At 55.0% G+C, this 23325-nt stretch overlaps 2 protein-coding genes across 7 annotated transcripts in view; both read right to left on the reverse strand.

Annotated features, from left to right (window-relative positions):
* Positions 1–23325, reverse strand: part of PTPRE (protein tyrosine phosphatase receptor type E) — a 97465-nt gene that overhangs the window by 9740 nt on the left and 64400 nt on the right. For 4 of the 6 annotated variants that reach the window (XM_024751598.1, XM_024751600.1, XM_024751601.1 and 1 more), the window contains 11 exons: positions 20858–20948; positions 16353–16429; positions 15626–15662; positions 13727–13824; positions 9799–9918; positions 8394–8557; positions 4676–4811; positions 4250–4399; positions 3824–3917; positions 2748–2824; positions 1439–1573 (listed from right to left, as the gene is read on the reverse strand). In XM_024751598.1, coding sequence (XP_024607366.1) covers positions 1439–1573; positions 2748–2824; positions 3824–3917; positions 4250–4399; positions 4676–4811; positions 8394–8557; positions 9799–9918; positions 13727–13824; positions 15626–15662; positions 16353–16429; positions 20858–20948 — 1179 coding nt within the window. The remainder of the gene's footprint in view (positions 1–1438; positions 1574–2747; positions 2825–3823; positions 3918–4249; positions 4400–4675; positions 4812–8393; positions 8558–9798; positions 9919–13726; positions 13825–15625; positions 15663–16352; positions 16430–20857; positions 20949–23325) is intronic. The other 2 variants (XM_024751599.1, XM_024751603.1) reach the window with 1 other exon arrangement.
* LOC112403884 (uncharacterized) lies at positions 4818–8380 on the reverse strand. The gene is made up of 2 exons (XM_024751604.1): positions 7387–8380; positions 4818–7121 (listed from the first exon to the last, which is right to left on the reverse strand). Exons 1-2 carry the CDS (start codon positions 7417–7419, stop codon positions 6171–6173), a joined length of 984 nt encoding a protein of 327 aa, XP_024607372.1. The 5' UTR covers positions 7420–8380; the 3' UTR covers positions 4818–6170.

Here is a 23325-nt window from a genome sequence, read left to right on the forward strand (position 1 = left end):
GGTGGGAATGCAAAACGGGGCAGCTGCTCGGAAAGCAGTCTGGCAGTTCCTCCAAATGTTAAGTGATATGAGTTTGCAATACAGTCATGATATGGCCCAGCAATTCCACCCCTAGGTATCTACCTAAGAGAAATTAAAAGTTAACATTCATGTAAAAACCTGTCCATGAGTGTTCAAAACATTATTCATAATAGCCCGAGTGAAAACACCGCAAATATCCATCAACTAATGAATGAATAAACGAAGTGTGGTCTATTTATACAATAAAGAGTAAAAAAGAGCGAGGAACTGATTCACGGATGACGTGAATTTACGCTACGTGACGACATTTACGCTAAGTGAAAGAGCTCAACCACAAAAGACATGTATGATTCCACGTATAAGAAATGTCCAGAAGAGGCAAATCCATGGAGTCAGAAAGTAGATTTGTCGTTGCAGGGACTGCGGGGAGGAAGTGGGTAAGTGATTTTTTTGTGGGTATGGGGTTTCTTTTTGGGGTGATGAAAATGATCTGGAATTAGTGATGCTGTGCAACTCTGAATACACTAGAAACCACGGAACTGTACCCTTTAGAAAGATGGATTGTATGGTATGTGAATTACACCCCAACAAAACTGGTTTTAAAAAGCAAAGAAATCAAAACACACAAATTCAGGACACTGGTTACCTCTCAGGAGAATCTGGATAAATGTACATTATCGGCAAAAGTTTGGTTTTTCAGCTGGATGGTGGGTTTGTGACTGTTTATTAAGGTATTAAATAAAAACAAGAAGGCTGGGGCTACCCTGGTGGCGCAGTGGTTGAGAGTCCGCCTGCCGACGCGGGGGACGCGGGTTCGTGCCCCGGGTCCGGGAAGATCCCACGTGCCGCGGAGCGGCTGGGCCCGTGAGCCATGGCCGCTGAGCCTGCGCGTCCGGAGCCTGTGCTCCGCAACGGGAGAGGCCGCAACAGTGAGAGGCCCTCATACCGGAAAAAAAAAAAAAAAAACCACATACACAAAACAAGAAGGCCATGCATGGATCTTTGGGAAAAAAGGAATGTTTAACTCATTCAGTTTTACCAGAACTATATTAATTAGGTACATATATCAATACCTATGTCTTTCTGTTCCAAAAAAAAGTGAATAAATGTCTTTTTCTTCAACAGGTTGTGACCAAATTTGTATTTGTGGCAAACACAAGATGGCAGAATTTCAAGGCAGGTTAAAGAAAATGTAGGCTAAGAATAAAGCCAGTGGGTAGTTACGATTAACTCACGGTGGGCGTGGTGATGAAATAAAACCTTTTTCATTTCCAGCCTCTCCCCCTCCTCAGTAGTTGTGGCCTGGCCTCACAGATGACAGCAGGTGAGACATTCACAAGGGACAGGTAGTCACATCAGGTGGGCTGCACCTGGTGTGTGTTAACGGCCCCAGAGGTGGGCTGGGCGGCGCCCTGACCTGCTCTCTCTCCTGGACCTCGGTCAGCATCACGATCGTATGGCACTTCCACTCCCAGACCATCCTCCAGAAGTCCTCCACTGTGTGCGCCAGGGGCCCCTGGGTGGCGATGAAGTAGTCCTTCTGCCGGTAGCCCTTCAAATGGGAGAGAGGTTGAAGTCCGACTTCCTTCCAACCCATTTCCACCGGGGGACATGTGAGTGTAGGACAGCCCAGGGCCGGAGGAGGGACAGTATTCTCCAGGCTTCCAGGGCCTGAGCCAAGCTCCAGCTGGCACACGCTCAGAAAACAGGTCAAGATGCCCAAGCTAGACAGCCCCCCCTCAGCCCCAGGTCACCTCTGAATGGGTATAATGAACCCCTTGCTTGGGCTGGCTTTGATTCTAACATGTCTGCATGTGTCACAGCTAAGTTAGCATCGCAGTGGGGCAGCGAGCCTGGGCACGGAGTTAGAGGAAGTGGGTTCAAGTCCCAGGTCCTCCCCTCGGGGGCACAGCACTGTCATCTGCAAACAAAAATCCTTGCACAGACTTGGCTGCTACGCTCTCTCCTGCCCGTTCACCAGCTAACTCTGCTGTGCGCTAAACAGCCTAAGACTGGGCCTGAACGCAATCGCGCTGTCCACGCACAGCACATGCGAGAGAAAGCGTGTGCAAGCACTGATAGAGGGTGGTGTGCAACAGAGAGGGAAAAGGGAAGTCACTGTGTATTAAAAGCAGAATGGAGGGCTTCCCCGGTGGCGCAGTGGTTAAGAATCCGCCTGCCGATGCAGGGGACACGGGCTCGAGCCCTGGGCCAGGAAGATCCCACATGCCGCGGAGCAACTAAGCCCGTGCGCCACGACTACTGAGCCTGCACTCTAGAGCCCGCAAGCCACAAATACCAAGCCCGCGAGCCACAACTACTGAAGCCCACGCACTTAGAGCCCGTGCTCCGCAACAAGAGAAGCCACCGCGATGAGAAGCCCGCGCACCGCAATGAAGAGTAGCCCCCGCTCGCAGCAACTAGAGAAAGCCCGCGTGCAGCAATGAAGACCCAACACAGCCAAAACGAAATACATTAATTTAAAAAAAAAAAGCAGAATGGAAAAATAGCAAATTATTTAGCAGCGCACCTACATCCTCTATTTCCAAAGTTCCTTATTCATTTTCTTTAAGCAAGTGTCTGCTAATGAAATGGTTTGGATTTCTGTGGGCGTGTCCATCCTTTCTGATTGTGAAAGCAAGTTGATCAAGAGTCTCTGTGATTACAGATGAAGAGAGCATGCGTCCTCTCCAGGCACGCAAGCAGGGCCGGGCCGCTGCACTTACGTCTATAAAGGACGCGTTGATGTAATCCGTGTACTCCTGGCCCCTTTTCATGGAAAGGATGACGCGGTTGAAGTCATCTGCAAAGCAGTGTGTCCCCTGGGTCAGAACCAACCCCATCCTGCCTTGCAAACTTGAACATGCTGCTAGGAGCTTCCGAGACATAAAACTTATGGAAAACTAAAACAAGTCAACTCAAAGGAAGGTTTACTCTCTAAAATAGGTTAATTCAAGTGGCCCAGGAAGTTGTGTTTTACCAGGGAAGTTCTAAAGTAATCCACTTATCATTCTCATTTGTCATAATTGAGGTAATTCCTACCAAAACGTAAGCATTAAAGTAAATTTAAAGAGTAAAAGGAGTGTGGCCAGGCAGGCAACCCGGGGTAGCCGGCCCGGGACATCACAGCCGCAAAGACTCTATAGGGTCTGAGGCTGAAGAGGACTTTCTCAGCCCACACACTGCCTGCCTGGGCAGGTCCACGTGAGACCCGCTCCTGCCCGAGCTTGAGCCCGGGCAGGGAGGTGGAGGGGACGTCTGGATGAGGCGTCCTCTTCCCCTCAAGGCAGGTGCCCTCCCCTTCCCCCCAGGGTTCCTCTGATGCTCCTGCAGGCCCCCAGACCCCGGGCAGCCCAGTGCCCGATGCCACCCTGCCCATGGATCGCCCGTCCCCAGGCCCCTTCCTGGAAGGTCTCAGCTGAGTTTGGTCCTGCTACACATCCTGGGCCAGGACCCCTGCTGTGTGTACGGGGGGCTCCATGCCTCTGCCCAGGCTTGGGGTAGAACTGGATGACATGCAGAAGCAGGAGGCAGAGTCAGGCCAGAATCTCACCGCTTCCAGGAAGTCCTCCCTCTCCTGCCTCCAAGTCCAGGTCACAAGCTGCCCGCCTGACACCCACAGGACTGTCTGGGTCACTCGTGCCTTCCCCACACTTGACAGAGCTCCCAGAGGGCGTCCTGCCCTTGACCCCTGGTTTACAGGGGTGGGTGGGCAACGACTTCTTAGCAACCGAAGCCAGAGGGTACCAGCCCGATCACGCCTGCCTCAAGGGTTTCCCCTCCGCGGCCCGGGCTGCCTTACACGGGATGATCTGGATGACCCTGGCCTTCTTCATGTTGGCCGGTAGGTTGCCTGTCCTCATGTTCTCCTTCATGATCCGGACATTTGTCAGCTTCTGCGGCCAAGAGGACACAGCCATGCAGTTAAAACCAGGACATTCCCGAGAGATCCCTCAGCCTTCTAACAGCTCTACCGTCAAGGGCACCTGCTCAATGGAAATACCCGTCTGCTTCTCCAGACGCTTCCTGAGTCTTGGGAAATAATAGTGTATGCACGACACGCCCCCTGCACAGGTGGTTGCTAAGCTCTGAAAGTCCCCAGTACTCTTCCCTCGGAAGTCACGGGCAGGACGGCTCCCCTGCGTTTTCTGGGGTCAATCGCGGGGCGGGGGGGGGAGGCAACTGAAAGCAGCTTCGCGTAAAAGGTGGCCCTTAAGTCGGCACCTACCCGGAACTCCTCCTCCAGCCCCGCCTGGTCGAAGTGGGTGGTGGCGCCGTGCAGCGTCTGAAGGTGCTTCTCCAGGGAGGCCACGTCCAGCTCGGTGTCCCCGTAGAGGTAGTACTCCAGTAAGGCTTGGTAGATGAACGTGTACTGCATCTGCGGGGAGACGCAGGTGGGCTCCAAGGGGGCCCTTCTCTTCTCTTTGTGTAAAGGGAAGGGGGTTTGGGGGCAGAGCCAGAGTAATGGCCATTTATAACGAGCATCTATGGCATCGACCGTGTGACGGCGGGCATCGCTGAGGACGTTCTCCCTGCCGGGCACCACTCTGCGTGCACCGTCTCGGGGAGAGGGCACACATCCTGGGGCGTCTGGGTTTGCCGTGCGAAGCTCACACCAGGACGGGCAGCTGGGCCCGAGGAGGGTGTTACTCACGTCCGTCTGAACCATCTGAGGCCGCTGATTGCGGATTCGGGACACGAAATCAAAGATGTCCACCTTCTGCTCGGCGTGGATCATGTCCATCATGGCATCGATCACTATGAAGGTGCCCGTCCGGCCCACGCCCGCGCTTGGGGAGAAAGAAAGACGCCAAGTCGTGAGTCACATTTCCCCGAAATGAATGACGGGGCCTCGGAACACGCCTGCAGCCTGGACCAGAGGACACCCCGCCCTCCACAGAGACATCCACTTCATCCCTGAACGCAAACGTTCCTCGGTTAATAAAGAGCAAATCCACGCGACGCCACCAGAGGGCACCACAGTCTTAGTGAAAAGACCTCAAATCTCTCCCTCTACCTGGAAATTGTGTCCTAAGCCTCGGGTGAGTTGTACAGGTAATTTTTCCTCTGTTACCAAATGCCATCTTCTCCTTATCACTTGTGTAACTGGATTTTTTATTGTCATGCTTGATATGGTTTTTCCAGGCTCTTCATAAGAGTGGAGAACCCCAGGCCAGGTCTGCTGGCCCTGGAGCCAAGGTCATGCAAATGGAGGCTCCGTCTGGGATCCTAGCCCTCACCTCCCGGCTGCCTGGGGCCAGCTGGCCCTTAGGGGCTCCACGGAGAGGTCTCCCGCCTCAGGAAGCTGCCCGATTCCATTCCCGGGTTCGGGTTTCCTTCCCTCCCAGCGCTGTCCCCGCAGCAGTCTCTGGACATCTTCCCCACCGCCACCCCACCTGTCTCATCTAGACGCCCACCAACCAGTGCAGGCCGTCCATATGTGTCTCCCCAACACCCAGGGCTCAGGGGGCACACAAATGGACTCAGCCAACATCCGCTGGACGAATAAACCCCTAATGGCCCAGACTCATAGGTGCGGTGTCGACCAGAACTGCACATGGCAGCCCAGGTGTCTGTCGGGTTAGTTGGCTGAACGGGGCTTTCCCCCTCTGGCCCCTGCAGTCAAAGTGATCTTTTAAACGAAAAGGCTCACAACTTAATGAATGAAGTCCCCTACCCTGTTCCTCTTTTGGCGGGGAGGGTGGTACCGCTCTTTCCAGATCATTAGTCTCCAGAATGGTGCTAGGACAGACAGTGAAGCCCCTCGCCCTTGGAAGGACGCCCCGCTCATCACACTGAGGGGAGGGGGGCCCCTTCGGGAGCCTTGGTTCTTTACAAACGCAGAGTAAGAGAAAGTCATCAGGTGCAGAGCCAGTTAAAGGCGCCCCACCCAACAGGGCAGTGGTAAGGACCAGGAAATAGAGGACTCGAGGCTGCCAGAGCCCAGGAGGCCCAGGTGCACGCGGGGCAGAGGGTAGGGGAGCACCTGGGAGTGGGGAAAGGGACGGTTCCAAGAGGAAAGGCCCCGGGCCCGGCGTTCTTTCCCTCCTGGGCCCTGGATGCTGGTGCAGAGCTCACAGCCCTAGCTAGAGACCCTCCCTGCTGTTTGTACAGGGACCGCAGGCAGGCAGTGGGTTCTTTTTAAGGGATTAAGGGGGAGACGTTGAGGGTGAGTGTGGGAGAGAGAAGGAAATCAAGAAACCTCCCACCCCCAGGCGATGCACATTCTGGAGCCGCAGGAGACCCCGTGAGAAGATGAATGTGGAGGAATGAGGAGGTCTGGTCCGCTCCTCCCGAGACCGGAGGCTGCCAGCCCACGGGAGCCTCTTCCCTGTTCCAGGGGGGGCTCTGGCTGGCCTGAACTCCTGGTGGGAACTGCTGTCACCACGTGACCCCCTGTAGGCAGCGCCCAGACCACCCAACTGCCTGCAAGGGAACTCAGCTCTGCGGGGAAGCAGACCCCGAGAGAAGGGCTTCCCTTCCACACACACAAAAACGCGGGGGCAGAGCAGAGCACAGAGCGGCAGGGAGGGCCAGGACCTGCACTGGCGGCACGGAAATAAAGCATTACCCCGAGAGACTACTTCTGTATTCAATGGCAAAGGCTGAGATTCACAGCCACAGGGGAACCAAGGATGGAAACCAAGATGAAGGGCAAATGCACCTGCCCGGGGCACCTGTGGTGAGGGAGAGGGGAGCAGGGGAGGGCCGCATACTGAGTTTTCGCACGCACGGTGGATCCAGAGGCAGCAGAAGAGAACAGCCCTGAACAGCTGCCCGCAGCCGCCCCTGATGCCACACAGAGGCTGCTTCTTCATCCCCTGCCCTCCAGAGCACAGCCGGTGGCCTCCTGCAGCTGACGGGAACTGAGCACATAGCTCCCTGCCAGCCGCTTCTCCAGCGGAGGGCCCTTCAAACTCTCCGCCCGATGACAAGCTGCCGGCGTCGACCCCACTGACTCGGCTATGCGGGCCCACATCTCTGCGGGGTTTCTCAGAAATCCCCGTGCAGGAACCCAGGCCTGTGGCCCGGCTGTCCAGGCTTGAGGAGGAAGGGGCCTGCTCCCTGGGTGTCACGCTGACTGGACACTGGGTTTCCAGCTGTTAAAGACAGGGTCGTTCTGAGCATCACAGCCCTGCCAGGGGCAAAAGGCACCCGCACCTAGTGACACAGGTGCTCCGAACCTGCCACACGGGTGTTCAGCAGAAATGGCATGCAGACCCTGGCTTCCAGGGCGTCTGAGACACAGGGGCTGCCGCCTCGAGGGGGCCAAGCGGGGCTCGACCATGTCCCACCCCCTCCAGTGCAGCTGCTGGGAGGAGTGTGCAGGGCCAGGTAACGGGACTCTTACAGGTGTCACCTCACCTGATGTGTAGTTGCGCAGATCCAGGATTCCATCCCCGGCCAGGACGCCAGGCGCTCCCCTCCGCCCCAGCGGCCCCCAAACCTCCCAGCCTAGGCAATGAGGGGCACAGCAGAAGCCCCTGGGCTGGGGCAGAGAAAGGATCTGGCCAGCACCTTCGGGTTCTGACCGTGCATCCACCGAAGAGTGAGAAGCATGGCTGGGGAACGTTCTCATCTTTGTGCCTTTGTCTTAAAAAACAACACACGCACACGCCAGCCGGCCCCCCAGGACTCCAAGGCCTTCTCATGACCGTGATTTTCGTGTTCGAAGCCAAACTGCATTTAGTCATGAGCTACAGAGGGGGTGGATTTGAGCCCTGATGCTATGGCTTGGGGAGCTCAGAGCAAATAAGAGCTCAGCGTGAGAACAACCAGAGGACGTCCCGGTATGCAGAGGCAGAGGGGAACATGCTCTGGGAGAAGCAATCACTTCATAACCTGCTCTTCCATCACCTTAGCTGCTGCGGCTGTAACCACAGCCGCAGCAACTTACACGGAAACGGTGCTCAGCGGCACGCGAAGCCCACTCCCAGAGGTGAGTCCCAGCCCCTCCGAGGCTGTCCTCCCCATTCCAGACGCGGAGACCTCTGCTGAGAGAGGTCAGGCGGACCCCCTACAGAAGTGCGGTTTCCATCTCCATTCCTGGAGGTGACCTGAGGGTCCCTGGGGGGTGAATGGCAGAGTTCCATCCCCACCATCAACCTGGGCCTCCCGGCTCTGTGTGGTTCCGACATTAGGCTTTCCCCCCCGGTGGCACTGAGGAAAGGGCTCTGCCGCCCCAGATGGGGAATATCCCTCCAGCTCTTGCCCTGAGGGATTCTCCGAGCTGCACCCGGTATCCGGGAGGTGGCTTCACATTGCCCCTGCTGACCCTCTGCCCACCCGGCTCTCCGTCCCCTGGTGATTTTCCCACGAGGGCCTGAGTCCTCCCTGGAGGGCCCGCCCCGTGGCCCCTGCTCCGCACGTACCTACAGTGGACCACGATGGGCCCGGCGTGCGTGGGGTTGAGTGTCCTCACTTTTTTCAGGAACTTGAGCATCCCGATGGGGGTGAAAGGCACTCCGAAGTCGGGCCAGCTGGTGAAGTGCAGCTGGCAGACGAGCCGAGGGGCTTTGCAGCCGTCGGGGAGCTGCTGCGGGGATGCACGGAGGTGTGAGCAGGTGGGGCGGCCCCTACGCCTCCCCAGCGTCACGCTCTGAGAATGCTTGCTTGGGGTCCCCCTCTGCCATCCAGGTGTGGGCAGCCATGGGTACGGGTGCAGGGAGGGGCCCGTCAGTGAAGGCTGGACACCCCAGAGTGAAAGACCCTGATTCTTACTGCCGGCTCTGGACACAGCACCGTGGCAGCAGGGGCAGCAGAGCGGGACCCACGGTCACCTGTCCCAGGACCAGGCCAGGCCAGGCCCCAGACAGCCAGATACATCCCTACAGATGGCCCTAGGGCTCACGGACCCCGCTGGGAAGCAGGGTGGCTGCATCCCGGTGGGCTTAGCTTTTATGCCTGTGTAACTACCAACGGCAGAAGCTTTCACTCTCATACACGTCTTAATTTTCGGGGAAAAGACGTGGTTGGCCCTCGGGAGACCCCCCACCTCATGCCCCAAAGCCGCTCTCAGAGTTTATTACCCAGAACCCAGGTTTGGTTCTCTGCCCAAAGCCACAGAAAGTTATATGGTGTATTGGGAAGTTGTGTGTGTGTGTGTGTGTGTGTGTGTGTTTTGGGGAGGCAAGCAGGCCGGGGATAGTAAGAACGATGAAGCTCATCCTCTTTCCTTCTTTGCTGTGGTTTCTCGGGACCTCAGACTCTTATTTTGTAATCTAACTACACCCCTCACTCTACCTTCGATTCCTGATGACACGACCTTCTGTCTTTTCTGGGTTTTTTTAATCTCTTAAACCTCTACTTCATCTGCCTTGCATACAGGTATCTTTACTGAAGACTGCCTTAAATCCTTTCTGGGAAGGAAGGATTAGCAGGAAATCAGTGGGAAAACTAATGAGGTGTTTCAGATATCATTCTGAAACTGCTAAAAAAACCTCACCTCACCATTCCAGCGTGTGAAATGACACTGTGTCACTGAGTGGGGACCCCCATGGCCCTCCCACTGACTCGACTTCCTCCACCCAGAAAGGTCCCTGGGAGCCAGGAACATCCAGCACTGACTCAAGGCCCACGTGCACCTGTCTGCCATCTGCCCTGTAGACTCACCGCCTGGGCCCACTAACGACCGTCCCACATCCCCGCCCGGCACTTCCTCCCGCCTCATCCTCCACTCGTGAGAGCCGCGGGCAAAGCGCTTCCTATTATAAACGTAGACGGGTATTTACTCCCTACCCTGCTTCTCCAGAAAAGTCCAGGATGTAATGTGCTTACGGACTGAATGCAGAACTTCCGGATGGTGTAATCCACCAGGACCACGCAATCCTCCACACACACCCGGATGCTTCCGTAGGTCCAGCAGCCCTGGTCCGGCCAGTACTGATAGCACTTCTCCTGCGTGGAACAAATGAACAGAAACAATAGGTCTGTGGGGACCTTTGAGCACCTCGTTGCCCGCTCCTTGGCCATGGCCACAAGGCCTCACACACACCAGCTTCCCGTGAAACAGTCCTCAGCTGGGGAAGTGTGTTTCTATCTTATCAATGGGGAAACTGAGGCCACACAGCTGATGAATGGCAGGGCTGAGACCAGGATCGGACCATTTCCAGTTCATGTCTCATTCACTCATCCACTCGCTAACCCCACACATCAACCGAAGAGCTGGGGACCAGAGCAGAAGTGGCCTCACCTGGGAGGGGCCGCCCTAAGCCCCGGAGGATCACGTGCTCCCCAAACACTTCCCGTCGCATTCAGCGGGGCATTTTTCCTGCCCAGCACTAAGGACAAACTAAATTTGCATCCCGCCCGTCCTCTGTGGGAGAGTCATGAGCCTGTGGTCAGCTGAACGTTCCTAACTTTTCTCCAGCCGGGAGGAGCCCGATGTGGGAATTTGCGGAGCGGGCGCGTGGTCACGGAGAGGCCCTTCCTTTGCCTTCCCTCCCCCGGAACTACCAAAGGGCCACACGAGAGGGTGGGGATGGGGCCTCCGGCCCCCGATCCCAGGTTGTCCTCCTACAAGGAGGACCTGAAGGCATGAGGCCCGCCTAAGGGGGAGACACCGGCTCCACAGCCACGGGAGAGGCCCTGGGGTCAGCAAGCCATTTACCCTGGAAACTGCCCACAGGGCACAGCTGTCGAGTCACTGATAATCTTATAAAACAAGAGTCAGCTGGTATTCACCAGCGCCCAGAGCTTGTGTGATGACACCCACCAGACAACTTCCCCTCCTCGGCCCGGGCCCGGGTGACTCGGAAGGGGCCCCGAGGAGAAACCAAGCCCTGAAGGTCCTGGTTCAGGACAGTCTTGGCCTCCTAGGGACCCTCCAGAGATTCTCACCTTGACAAACTCTCACTCGGGGACCCGAGGGCTATTTCTCAGGCCGCCAGAGGGCTCAGTGTGTGCACTGTTTCCACGCCCTCGGCCTCCCGTCTACAAGGCTCCCGTCTACATGGCGGGTGCCGTCCCCTCCCTCCCATCAGCTCATGAGACGCCAGAGCAGCTACATTTCGCAACATCAAGTCAGGACGTTGAAGCCAGGGAGACCACAACAGAAGTGTGAGCGATTAAGAAAAAGGGAACCCTATTGAGAAACGATTTCATCTGAAACGGGGAAAATCAAGACACAGAAGCAGGCCAGCTCTGAGTCACAGAGACAGAAAAATGAGTAGGATCTTTCTGTAGAGAAAGATGGAGGGAAAATGTCAAGTAACGTAGCAACAGGATCACTGATGGGGGAGCTGGGGGCGTCTTCTGAGTCCCACCGCTTCTGCACTGGTCTCGTTGTGTCTCATGTTTATAAACGAGCCCCCAGAAGCCTGGTCCCAGGGGACAGCTGGTCCCAGGGGACACGGGGCTCCAGGTCAGCCTCCTCTTCTAGGGCCAGGTCCTGCCGCAGCATCTGCCCAGAGCGTGGGGACACCTCCTGTGCAGCCCCCCTCCCCCCCTCCCCCCGGGGCCGTGTCCCTGCCCCGGAACCCCCTGCTTCCTCCCCTTTCTGGCCAGAGAGGAAGACCAGGGCAGGATTCACACAGAGAAGGCTGGCCCTCTCCAGCCCCGTCCCAGCTCCCTGGAAAACAAAAGAAAACCCCTCTCCTGTCCCCGACCCAAAAGTGTGTGTGGAGCCTCTTCCAGTGCTTTCTTTTTTTTTTTTTTTCATCTTTTTTGGAGTATAATATCTTTTATGGCTGAGTAATATTCCATTGTATGCACAACCTGCCAAGCCTGAATCAGGAAGAAATAGAAAATATGAACAGACCAATCACAAGCACTGAAATTGAAACTGATTAAAAATCTTCCAACAAACAAAAGCCCAGGACCAGATGGCTTCACAGGCCAATTCTAACAAACATTTAGAGAAGAGCGAGCACCCATCCTTCTCAAACTCTTGCAAAATATAGCAGAGGGAGGAGCACTCCCAAACACTTTCTACGAGGCCACCATCACCCTGACACCAGAACTAGACAAAGATGTCACAAAGAAAGAAAACTACAGGCCGGTATCACTGATGAACATAGATGCAAAAATCCGGTGCTTTTTTGGGCGGAACAAATTAGTGATGGTGGTGGCCGCTAGGGCTGCCCCGCCTGCCGCCTGGCCTCCCCACCCCTGCCCCAGCTGAGCTCCCCACGGCCTGTCACTTCCATCTCAACCGGCAGCCCCACCCTCCAGCCCGGGCCCCAGCCAAGCTGCCTGGGCTTCGCTGGGGACAGGCCAGCCAGCCCCAGGCCAGTGCGTGATGATGGAGCACAGGGCGCGGGGTCGGGGGAATCAGTGCCTCTGGGCCCGTGCCTGGCCGAGTGCCGGGACGCGCAGACCCTGGGAAGAGGCCAGCAGGACGGACGTCTCTCGCCAGACTGGGTCTTCCTCTTGGCCTGCTTGCGCCCACCCTCGTGCTGGCCCTCACGCTGCAATCTGCGAGAAGAACAGTCTCCCTGCCGCCAGCGTCCGTGCCTCCAGCTCCCAGTTCTTTCCTTCTGGAGAGCAAGCGAGAGCTCACTTCCTAAAGCACAGGCCCCTGCTTACTGCTGAGAAACCCGCCGAGGCCCTCCACTGCCCACCCGTCTCAGCCCGACGTTCAAGCCCCAAGCCCCCGTTCCCTGGTGCATTTGTAGCCGCTCTCTCCCCCGTGTGGGCGTCCTGGTTCTGGGTCCAGCACATTGCTCCCGGCCTCGCGAACACACCTCCCCGCCCCAGTGCCTCTCTCCAGCTGCATCCGATGCAGGCCCTCCCCGCACCAGCCCAGTCTTTGAGCAGCGACACCATCACCCCCTAAATGAGCCCTCCTGCCCCGGTCCTAGCCCAGCACCCACGGGGCCCGCCCCTCCTCTCCTCCACACCTCCAGAGCCACAATCATGCTGTGTTCCGGTTTATCCTACAGGGGTCTGCGTCCCTTTGGCTAAAAAGTGAGTGACTCCCAGACCCGAGAATGCCCCGGCGTCTCTGCACCCTCAGCCTGGCCTTGCCTTCCCGGTGGCCCATCCCTCCCGGGCCACCGCTGTCCCTGTTATTCTCCTCTATATTTTCTGTCACCTCCTGACATAATCTACATTCACGTGCTCTCCGTTTGGCGCCAGCCCCCGTCCGTGGAATAGAAATTGCGTGAGGGGTCTGTCGGGCGGCTGACTACATGCACCCCACCTGGGGCAGCCCTGTCCAGGAGACAGAGGCCAACGTGTACCTGTCCCCGTAGGAAATGAACCAGCTTAACCTAGAGATTTCAAGTTCTTATAATGTACATGCATTACATAATTAGCATAATTAGAAACAGCTCATTAAACACACTGACACGACAAATCAGTATTACTTCAATACGCCTTGTTTTTTCAAATGCATTTCTCTGGTCTGAGTAATACGCAGGAAATCATTTTTTTTATGGTCTGAGGCTCCACACATCATGTGTCCAACATACTAAAGATCTCTATATTAAAATCCATCGCTCCCACCATGGAGTAGCCCACCAGGGATGACCCTTAGCTGAAAGAAGAAGATTCTGCATAATTTTCACATCAGTCTAAGACAGTGAGATCCTTGGAACACAGAGAATTTATTTCAAAATAAAAATGCTGTGAGCCACTGGGTGTTTTTTCTCTTCTGCAGTGATAAGCGGCGGGGGGGCGGGAGAGAAAGGAACAGGAAGTGGTAAGCATACCCCCAGCGAAGCAGCTGAGAAGAAGGCGCCGGTGACTCAGAGGCTGGGCTTACCTCTTTCCTTTCTTTCAGGTTCGTCAACATGACGATGGTTGCAGACTTCTGCTCCCAGATCATCCTCCAGAAGTCATTCACTGTCTCCTGCTTAGGGCCTGTGAGCAGACGATGGTCCCAAAGTCAGACCGAGAGGTCGCTGCGAGCCCTAGGCCTGTGGCCCTGGCCCTCAGGCCCCGGGAACGGCTTCCCCACCCGCCCTGAGGAAAGGGGTGATGGGCCTGCTGGTCCATTTCACACCCTACAGAGTCCCAGAACCGGAGTAGGCGGCAGCCTCCCCATTCCCCATTCTGTCCTACCACTCCCCCCCGCCGATGTCCCGCTGGGGCTGGGAAATCCTCGGGAGCTAAGTAAGACCCGGTTGGGTGATGATCTCCCTGGGCCATAAGGCTATTCAAATGGGAGCTGGGGTTCAAGCTGCCTGTCAAAGCGGTTTGTGGCCACTGGGGTGCTTGTCAAAGCCTGAGAATATGACCCTCCATCCAGAACTGCTGAAGCAGAGTGTGTGTGTGTGTGTGTGTGTGTGTGTGTGTGTGAGACAGAGAGAGAGAGAGAGAGACTGCAGGCTGACTGACCCGCGTGCCATGTCTAACCCCCATTCCTCTGAAAACATCTCATCTTCTGGCTGCCCTGACAGCCAGTAACGCTGTCCAGTGAGATGTGGGTTGAAGTCCCTGGGGAGGGGATCTGAACAAAAGATAAAGTGTCCCTGGAAGAAAGTCCTCTGACCATTGCCCTCTTTCCTGCCTGATTAGGGACACAGTGCCTCGAGGTGCAGAAGGCCATGTTGTGACCCTGAGGATGAGACCACGGAGGGTGGAGAGGTATAAAAGAGGCCCCTCTCCCCTGAGCTGCCGCCCCAGCCCTGCGCTGCTTCCCCTGGATGTCTGCTTATAAGAACGAAAAAGACATTTCAATTGGTGTCAGCTAGTGTTTGTCAGGTTTTCTGACATTTAAAGCTGGGCCTATTCCTGATGGACGGTGGGCGTATGTGTATCTCCCTATTTTTCAGGGAATGTGCATTTAAGATGTTGATCTACACTGAATTTTGGGACCCGCAGCTCTAAAGACTTGCTGAGGAGTCAGGACGTCCAGGAAATCTAGTTTTAGCTCCAATGACACCCAACCTCACCAGTACTGGCTCCTGGGGATGCAAGCCCTGGGCAGATGGGAGATGCTGGATTGAAAGTAATCCCCAAACCCGACAACTTGGAAGCCACATAGAGCTTAGCCAGCCGAGGGAGATTCAAGGTTTTCTAACGCAAGTATCGACATGCTGAAGTGGCAACCCAGACCACTGGGTGTCTGGGTTTAAATCATGCAGGTGTGGAAACAGATCGTGTGTCTTTCTGCACATACGCATCGTCTGGCTGCACATCTAACATGCCTGTTGTATGACAGACGCCCGCAAACGCTCCATGTCTGTCTGCCCTGACCACAGACGGGGGGCGTATGCTCTCAGAGGTTCTAACTCTTCTGCTCCTTTGAAACCCTGCTCCTAGGAGGAGTTTCATCACCTCACAGTGTAATGCTTCTCAAACTCTACTGAGCAGAATGACCTGGGAACGCTGGCCAAAATGCAAATTCAGGGACAGCAGCAGGCTGGGGGTGGGGCCTGAGCTGCTGCATTTCTGACCAGCTCGCAGGGGATGGGACACTCCTGGCCAGTGAAGCAGACACAGTGAGTGGCAGTGCTGTGTGAGATTCATGACAGCTTTGAACTCTGTGCTTCGGGAAAGGCTAGACGGACTCTGATCAGCTACGTAAATGGAGCAGCACACACACGTACAAAAAGCCGACATAAACCCTCAGGATGGTTGGTACCGGATAAAGAAGCAATCACCTTCCATGTCATTTTACCAAAATCATGTTCAGAAAGTAACTTAACAAAGAGCTTACCTTGAGCTGCGATGAATTTATTCTTCTCTTTATAACCCTAGAAAAATAAAATCAGATTTATAATTTTTCAAAATTATCGTTGTGGAAGGATTTTGTTGTTGTTACGAAAATAACACGTATCCGTCGTGAAGAATTTGGAAAACACAGAAAAGTACGAAGAAAACTCGCCAGGAATTCCAGAAATAACATGCTATTTTTGTATATCCCTCTCCAGTATTTTTTCTGTGAATACTTTCCCAGACACACACACAAGCAGAAACACAGACACACACGTATATATATATATATATATATATATATTTAAATTGGTTAATATGTACGCATTCTCTTATACTGAGTTTTTATGATAATTTAAAATTTCTATTAAATGATCTTTTAAGGTTCAACTAAAGTGGATTCTTAATAATCCATTGTGTATGATTTTACCACAATTTATTTAACTGGTCCCCTCTGTTCTGTTTGGTCAGTGATATAAATAATGCTGTAATGGACATCCTCAGGGCTTATCTGCATCTTAAGAACAAACCCCCGACACAGGTGTTAATTCAAAAGGCCCAGCACTTCCATGCTCTGTGCTGTAACCAGTGTGGCCACTGCTCTCAGGAAAGTTGTGACAATTTGCATCTGTGGCCCCAGAGAAGAAAGTGTCCAACGGTCATGATTCACACTCAACCCCCAATGGTCCAGGCATGAGTGTCATGCTGGGTGGGGGGCTGGGCGTACTTACATCTATGTATGAAGCATTGATGTAGTCTGAACATGGGGTTCCGTCCACCTGGCTTAAAATTACCCTGGAATGGTCATCTGCAAAAAAACCCAACACAAAAACCATGACATTAGGACAAGGGAATGACAGGCACAGTATTAAACACTACAAAGGACATAACCATGGTGATCACGGGACAGAAGGGACATTCTTCTTAAACATTCCCACGAGATCCTCAGTGCCCTGAGGTCGGGGATGCACCTGTTGTACCTCAGCACTGAGGACAAGCCAGGCCCCAAACAGGAGCTCAATACAACCTGTGGGATGATGACAGGTAAGAATTTCAGGGTCCAGGAGTCGGTCTGCTGAACCATCACGTAGACACAGCAGAACGTGCGGGACCCCTACAGTGTGATGGCAATATCCCCTGAACCCCAAACCAGGCCCCAGTACTGACCAGTGAGGGTACCCTCAGGACCACTTCCGGGGTCCAGTCTCCCAGGCTTTCCAGGAGGAGCACAACTCTGCCTCTGGACACACGGACACAAGGCTCTGGGGTTTGGGACTCCAGACCCCAGTCCTCATGTTCAGGTCTGCCCCAGAGCAGAAAGGTAAGCCACACTCACACGGACTGCCTGGGCAGGATGGGCCACTGCCTGGAGGATTCTGGTCTGTGGTACAAGTGGTTTTCCAGTGTGGGAGGGCCGAACAGGGAGGGCTGTGTGTGTAGTGTGTGTGTGTGTGTGTGTGTGTGTGTGTGTGTGGTGTGTACTTGTGGGGTGTATAGTGGTGTGTCTTGTATACAGTGTGTGTAATGTGTGTTGTATTTATGTGAGTGTGGTGTATATATGTGTTTGTGGTGTGTATGAGTATGCTTGTGGTATGTTTTTGCGTGTACACACATGTTGAAGAGTTTTCAACCAGGGCCCTATGTGACCTACGTGGGTCCAGGTCACTTCTGCCTTCATGGGCCCCTTTCTCCAAAAGAAAAAAATTACACATTTTACTTTACAACTGTATTAGCAGTTGGTATAAAGATGAGTGTGAGGGGCTTCCCTGGTGGTACAGTGGTTAGGAATCTGCCTGCCAATGCAGGGGACACGGGTACGAGCCCTGGTCCAGGAAGATCCCACATGCCGCGGAGGAACTAAGCCCGTGCTCCACAACTACTGAGCCTGCGCTCTAGAGCCCATGAGCCACAACTACTGAAGCCCGCGTGCCTAGAGACCGTGCTCCACAACAAGAGAAGCCACCGCAATGAGAAGCCCGCGCACCGCAATGAAGAGTAGCCCCCGCTCGCCGCAACTAGAGAAAACCCGCGCGCAGCAACAAACACCCAACGCAGCCAAAAATAAATAAAATAAATAAATATATTTATTTAAAAAAAAAAAAAATGAGTGTGAACCAGGCTGGATTAGGTATATATTTTCTTCTGATTCACAAAGAAATTAGATGGTTTTATGGGTCCCTACAGGTGGTGTGGCCCCGGCCCTGGGTCTCCCCACTGGTGTGTAAGCGGCTGGCCACTCCCAGGAGTAGAAATATGAAGGATGCCCAGACTCGGCCCGGGGCCCGGGGATCAAGCTGCTTCCGCGTTTATCATGCCGCGCTGGGCACAGCACATGGTGGGTACTTTGTATGTATTTACTCATTAATTATTGAATAGTTCCACGTCCTGGCCCCTGCTTTGTCCCCTCCTAGTCACAGGCTGTACGTCTCCCATTTACATGGAAGGAAGCTGGGTTGACTGCGAGCTGTCTGGACACTGCACCACTGCTGCTAGCGAGCACAGCCAGTGCAGCTCTCAGGGTCAGTCACGGCCCACACGGGGCTGTCAGGGTGCCCAGCCTCAAACTCACAGCCCACAAAGGCTCGGCCGTGAGACCCTTCTGCTCAGGGGCTGACAGCCCTGAGGCAGAAATAGCTCTGGCTGAACACGTATAAAGCTAGTTGAACATAATTTGGACCAATTTACCCTTTTGAGGACAGCTATAGAAAGCAGGGGGTAAAAAATAGCATTCTGGTTAGATTTAGCGTCTTGCAGTTCTAAGAGCTTCCTGTCTTTTTACTCTAAAAAGTCGCACTACTCTTTCAAAACGCTATTTCCTAACATTACCAGGTGTTGGCGTTTTTTTTCCAGAAAAGAGGATGCTCTCTTGCTACCGGCCGTGGAGCCCTTGGAACATGCAGCCTCTCGGCACGCCCGGCACCTTGACCTCTGTCCTCAGGGCTCCCTAGAGCCACATCCAGGACTGGGCTCCTGCCCCAGGGGCACCTCATAAATCTGATACAGTTACAGCCAATCTCTGCTTGGGGAAGAGGGCGAGGCGCAGGGAAGGTGTACCGGACTGAGGGCCTTGGGCCCCCGCCCCTCTCCCTGCCCGTTGACCCTGACCTCAACCTGAGTAAGAGAAGCGTCTCCCAGCCTTGGGGTGGGGAGAGCAGGCCTGGGAGCCCCCTGCACGATATCCCCATGATCCAGCTGCCCCAGGGCATCTCTGGCCAACTGCTCAGTTTAATCAGATATGCTTCTCCTATGTCTGGCTGATGCCAAACGCCAGATGCCACCCAGCTGGCCATCTCCAGGGCCCACCCCGAGTATCTCCAGGCCACTGCTCCGTAAACGCATCCTCCCACCAACGTGAAACACTCACATTCTGGCAGAGGTCCCGTGGGCCCTTGGGGATGGCCAGCGCCCTCAGTTACCTCTGACGTGGCACTCCTGGGCCAGGAGGGGCTGAGGCAGGACCCACATTTTCCTACCTGCAGGAAAGGCCAACTCACTTCCACAGTACGAGCTGGAGGACACGGCTTAGAGATGCTGTGCCGGACCAGGTCCTGCTGGTCCCCGCTGGTGATCCTCTGGGGGGGCGGTGCCCACTCCCCCAGCCATCACATCTGGGAGCAGTGGTGGGTGCAGGTAATTCCTACACCTGGCTGCTAATTCCGCCCGGTTGAGCTCCCACCCAAACTACTCTTAATCAGCAAAGTAATCGTTAGCTTTAAAAGATACAGTGTTCAGTGAGTGATAAGGACAGGAATGCAGGTGAGGAACCTGGGAAAGGGCTTTGGCGCTGAGTGGGTCCTCCACGTGTACGTTCTGCAGTCAACGCATCAAGTAATTAATTCAACTAATACTAGATGCTAACTTCCAAATATCCCGATTTTTATTCGACCAACAACATTCCAAAGACCCCCAACCTCCTGCACGGTTTTCCTTTCCCTTGAGCTATTCAAGCCGCGAAACTTGCCTCCGATGAACCTCACCCAATCTAACAGCAAGTCCTCTCAACGTGATCATTGCAGTGTGTGCAGAACCTGACCCTGGTCCAAGCCACCCTCTCAGCTCGGCTGTGTGACCACAGTGGCCTCCTGATCCGTCTCCCTGGTGCCCCCTTGGCTGCCTCTACAAATATGTGTTGGATGGCAGACTACTTAGTTAATTTCTCTGGTTTTAGTTGAGCCAGGCTCATGGTGGGCTCTGCAGAAAACACCCACAAAAAAACCCCAAACAAAACCACAAATTAATCCTATGCACGTAAGATGGGAAAGAATTGTTTCTATCAAGTGCCGATAATCCAGACACCACACAGATGAGGCGGACCACAGCTTCTCCTACCTACAGAGCAGCCGGACTCAATTCTAACCCTAAAAATGCAACCAGGAGCCGACACGCCGAGGCCCAGCACAGACCAGCTTGCTCCACCCCACGGAAGCACCGCCTCAGAAGGGAGGTGTTCCCTGGGATGCCAGGAGGCCTTGGTTTGGGGTTCAAACGTGAACTCCCTGGAGTTTTTTGAGGCTGCCCTTCTGTTAGCCCGATGGCAAAGCCAACAGGTGGGTCCAGGTTGGAGGAAGGATGTCGCAAACCTCCCGGGCCAGCTTCCACAAAGGCAGCTTGGAACTCTGGGTGTCTGTCTTGGCACCGAGGCCAAGGCGCAGCCCATCCAGCAACGCCCCTGGACAGGTGTGTCTGCTCCCCGGCCCCCCACCCCCTGGAGGCCGCCCTCCCCAGCCCATGGCCACCTTTAGCTGTGGTGGTAAAGATCCAGTTACTTCTAAGCCTTCCCACCAAGCTGCCAATGTCAGACAGCTCTCTTATTCTGCCACTTCTGTCCTTGGTACAGGAGGCTTGTTGCTGGTGGCAGAAGCACTGCGTCCAAGACGGGAGATGCCCAAGGCCACCAGCTGCCCGAGACCCAGGCACAATGTGGGTCCATAGGAGGAGCCCTGCCAGCCGGTGCAGGGGGCACCCCTCTTGGGCAAATAGACCAGGCAGTGCAGGTCTCAACAGCGAGCACAGGCTTGGCAGCCAGACCCAGAGCAACGCAGGCTACCCAAGTCCTGGGCGGGAGACAGACACCTAGACTCCCAGCTGCGAAGGCTGAGCCGCTGCACTGACCCAGGCCCTGACCTCCAAGCCCCCGCGCATCTGCTGTCAGGACAGGCAGGGTCACCAGTAGCTGCAAGGCAAGGCTGAGTCTAGTCAAAATGCCACCCATCGCGCAAAAAAAGTAAAAGCTTACTGGGAAGGATGTTGGGATATCTGTTCTTCTCTCTGTTTTCTTCTTTATTGGCCAGCTCAAAAGTTCCCGGTACGTGTCCAGACGGCAGTGACTAGAAGAAAGCACAGGGTCAGCACTAAACGTGAGAAATCCAACACCGGGTTTACATCACCTCCCGACTGAGCACAGGAATCCAGAAATCTGGACTCTGAGCACCTCCAGTGCTGGGTCCATCTCTCTGCTCCTGCCTGTGGAAGTTTCTGCCTCAGGCGCTGGGCCGGCACCGGGCAGAGATGTGATGGAGACACAGGCCCGCCTCCCCTTGGGCCCACTGTCTAGTGGGGCCAGCGGAGGTGCAGATAACCTGATGACCCATAGCTGGACCCCGAAGTGCATTAAGGCAGGGGCTGGCCCGTGCATTGCCACCAAACCCCCAGGACTCACAGTCCTGGTCCAGAGCAGGCCCTGCACAAGTACATAGGAACTGGCCACAGCAGAGCTCTGATCCGGGAGCAAGGACCCAGATGCTGGGCTGAAGGACGAGTAGAGTGATGGCGAAGGACCGTCCTCAAGCCCTCACCTGCTGAGGACTTGGTGTGCTCTGAGGACCAGTGGGACAGGCACAGCTGGGGGGCTCCTTGAAAACGCAGATCTCAGGCCACCCCGGGCCCGCACAGCAGCTACCCACTTCCCCAGGGGACCTGCATGCACCGCCCTAACCCTCCCTTTGTCTTAGAGGAGGAAAATGAGTATAGGGGCTCAGCTAGGCCCCTAAAGCTGACATGTGGCACAGCAGGTGTCAGCCCAGCGTCCTGACTTCTAGTTCTTTCCACAACTCAGAGGCCCTCGGCTCTTGTTAGCACCAACTGTCTTCCTGTTTGCTCGCTGCTGGGGGGGCTCCATGCTCAGGGGGGCTCCTCGAAGTACACAGTGGGAGAGAGCCCTCTGAACCCCCAAATCACATCCTTCAACATTCAGCCTGACCATCAGAGGAAACAGGGGTCACTGGTGTTAAAATCTATCGAGTGTTTACGATGTGCCAGGCACTGAGGGAGGAGCTGGGTCACCTGCCTTCACAACTTACCTATTATCAGGTGACACCAGGATCACTCCTGTTTTGCAGATGAGGAAAGAGAACCCCAGGGTGGCTGCAGAATTGTCCAGAGTCGCCTGCCTAGCACGTAGCAGGCAGTGGGAGGGCACGTGGAGCTGGCACCTGGACCACGAGAAGGGCACTCGCTTCCTTAAGTGTAGGGACAAGCGAGGGCTTCCCTGCGTCCGGCTATAAGTGCCCAGGAGACTGAGGCACAGCCTGGGATCAAAGCCAAGGCCCCGAGTTGGGTGTGCAGCCCACGGGGGCCCAGAGCCCCCTTCTCCCGGGTCGGGGGTTTCTCCATCACAGACCGAGCCCCGGCCAGCCCATGGCCTCTTTCCCCACCACACCCAGTGGCCACAGGCAGAGGCTCTGCCAGGGCCAGTGTGGAGGCCCGCCCGGCGGGCACCTGGGCAAGGCTGGTGGGCAGTTCTCTGCCAGACCAGCACCTCCTCCACCGGGAGCTCTGCATCGAGCTGTCTTAACACTGAGTTTCTTGACCAAACCTCAACGTGAAATTTGTAGCAACATTCTAGAGCCTTCTCTTTTTCACCCCGAAGCTTTTTTGACCCCAGCACTGAAAACAAAAATGAGGCCTGAGACCATCGCGGGGGACGCATGACGCTGTGCGTTCGTCAAAACCCACAGAATGTGCGGCGCTGGACCCCTGACCCGGACTTTAGTTTGTAACAACGAGTCAACGTTGGCTCATCAGTTGTGACAAGTGTAACACATTCAGACGAGACGTTAATCGCTGGGGAAACTGTGCAGGGAAAGATGCGGTATATGGGAACTTGGTACTTTCTGCACAATTTTTCTGTAAACCGAAATCTGCTCTAAAACATACTCTATTAAAATTAATAAATTAACAGAACAAAACAAAACCAAGAAGCCTCCCTCTTCCTCTGGAGGTTGGAGTGGCTGGAGGGGTCTGAGCGGTAAGGATGGACCCGGCTCTGCCACCCACAGCCGTGTGGCCCCGGCAGTGATCGGAGAGCAGAACACGGAGATGTGATCCTGACTCTGTGGGCGGCAGCACAGAAGTTCACAGTGGAGGCAAAGCACTCTGCTCCCCGAACTTCTATTCCATTTCCAAGCACACAGAAGGACCGCCCACACAGAGCAGGCCAGCACTTTCTCCTGCCGTCAGTCATGTGTGAGCTGCTCCAAAGGCACAGGGCTAATAAGAGAGCTCTGGGGTGGGCCGGGTGCGGTCTGCCATAGCTGGGTAACCCCTGCAGCGCCCCGAGTGAGCCGTGCAGCTAGCAGTTGGCTGATAACTACCTTGTGATGGATTGTCCGGTTACGTAAATTGGCTAAAGAGGGTTTGCTGGTTTGTTTGAGGTGACATTTTTAGGCACTGGGCTTAAAATAACCTGCTGGGACAGAGGCTCGT

This window comes from Neophocaena asiaeorientalis, unplaced genomic scaffold, assembly GCF_003031525.2.
Source record: "Neophocaena asiaeorientalis asiaeorientalis breed wild unplaced genomic scaffold, Neophocaena_asiaeorientalis_V1.1 scaffold108, whole genome shotgun sequence".
Taxonomy (NCBI): domain Eukaryota; kingdom Metazoa; phylum Chordata; class Mammalia; order Artiodactyla; family Phocoenidae; genus Neophocaena; species Neophocaena asiaeorientalis.

Excerpts from the sequence above, each read along its gene's own strand:
- LOC112403884 (XM_024751604.1), bottom strand. The coding sequence starts at position 7,419 with ATGGAATCCTGGATCTGCGCAACTACACATCAG. Across the intron at positions 7,122-7,386 it reads TCTGCGCAACTACACATCAG|CTGGAAACCCAGTGTCCAGT; the intron begins GTGAGGTGACAC and ends TGTCTTTAACAG.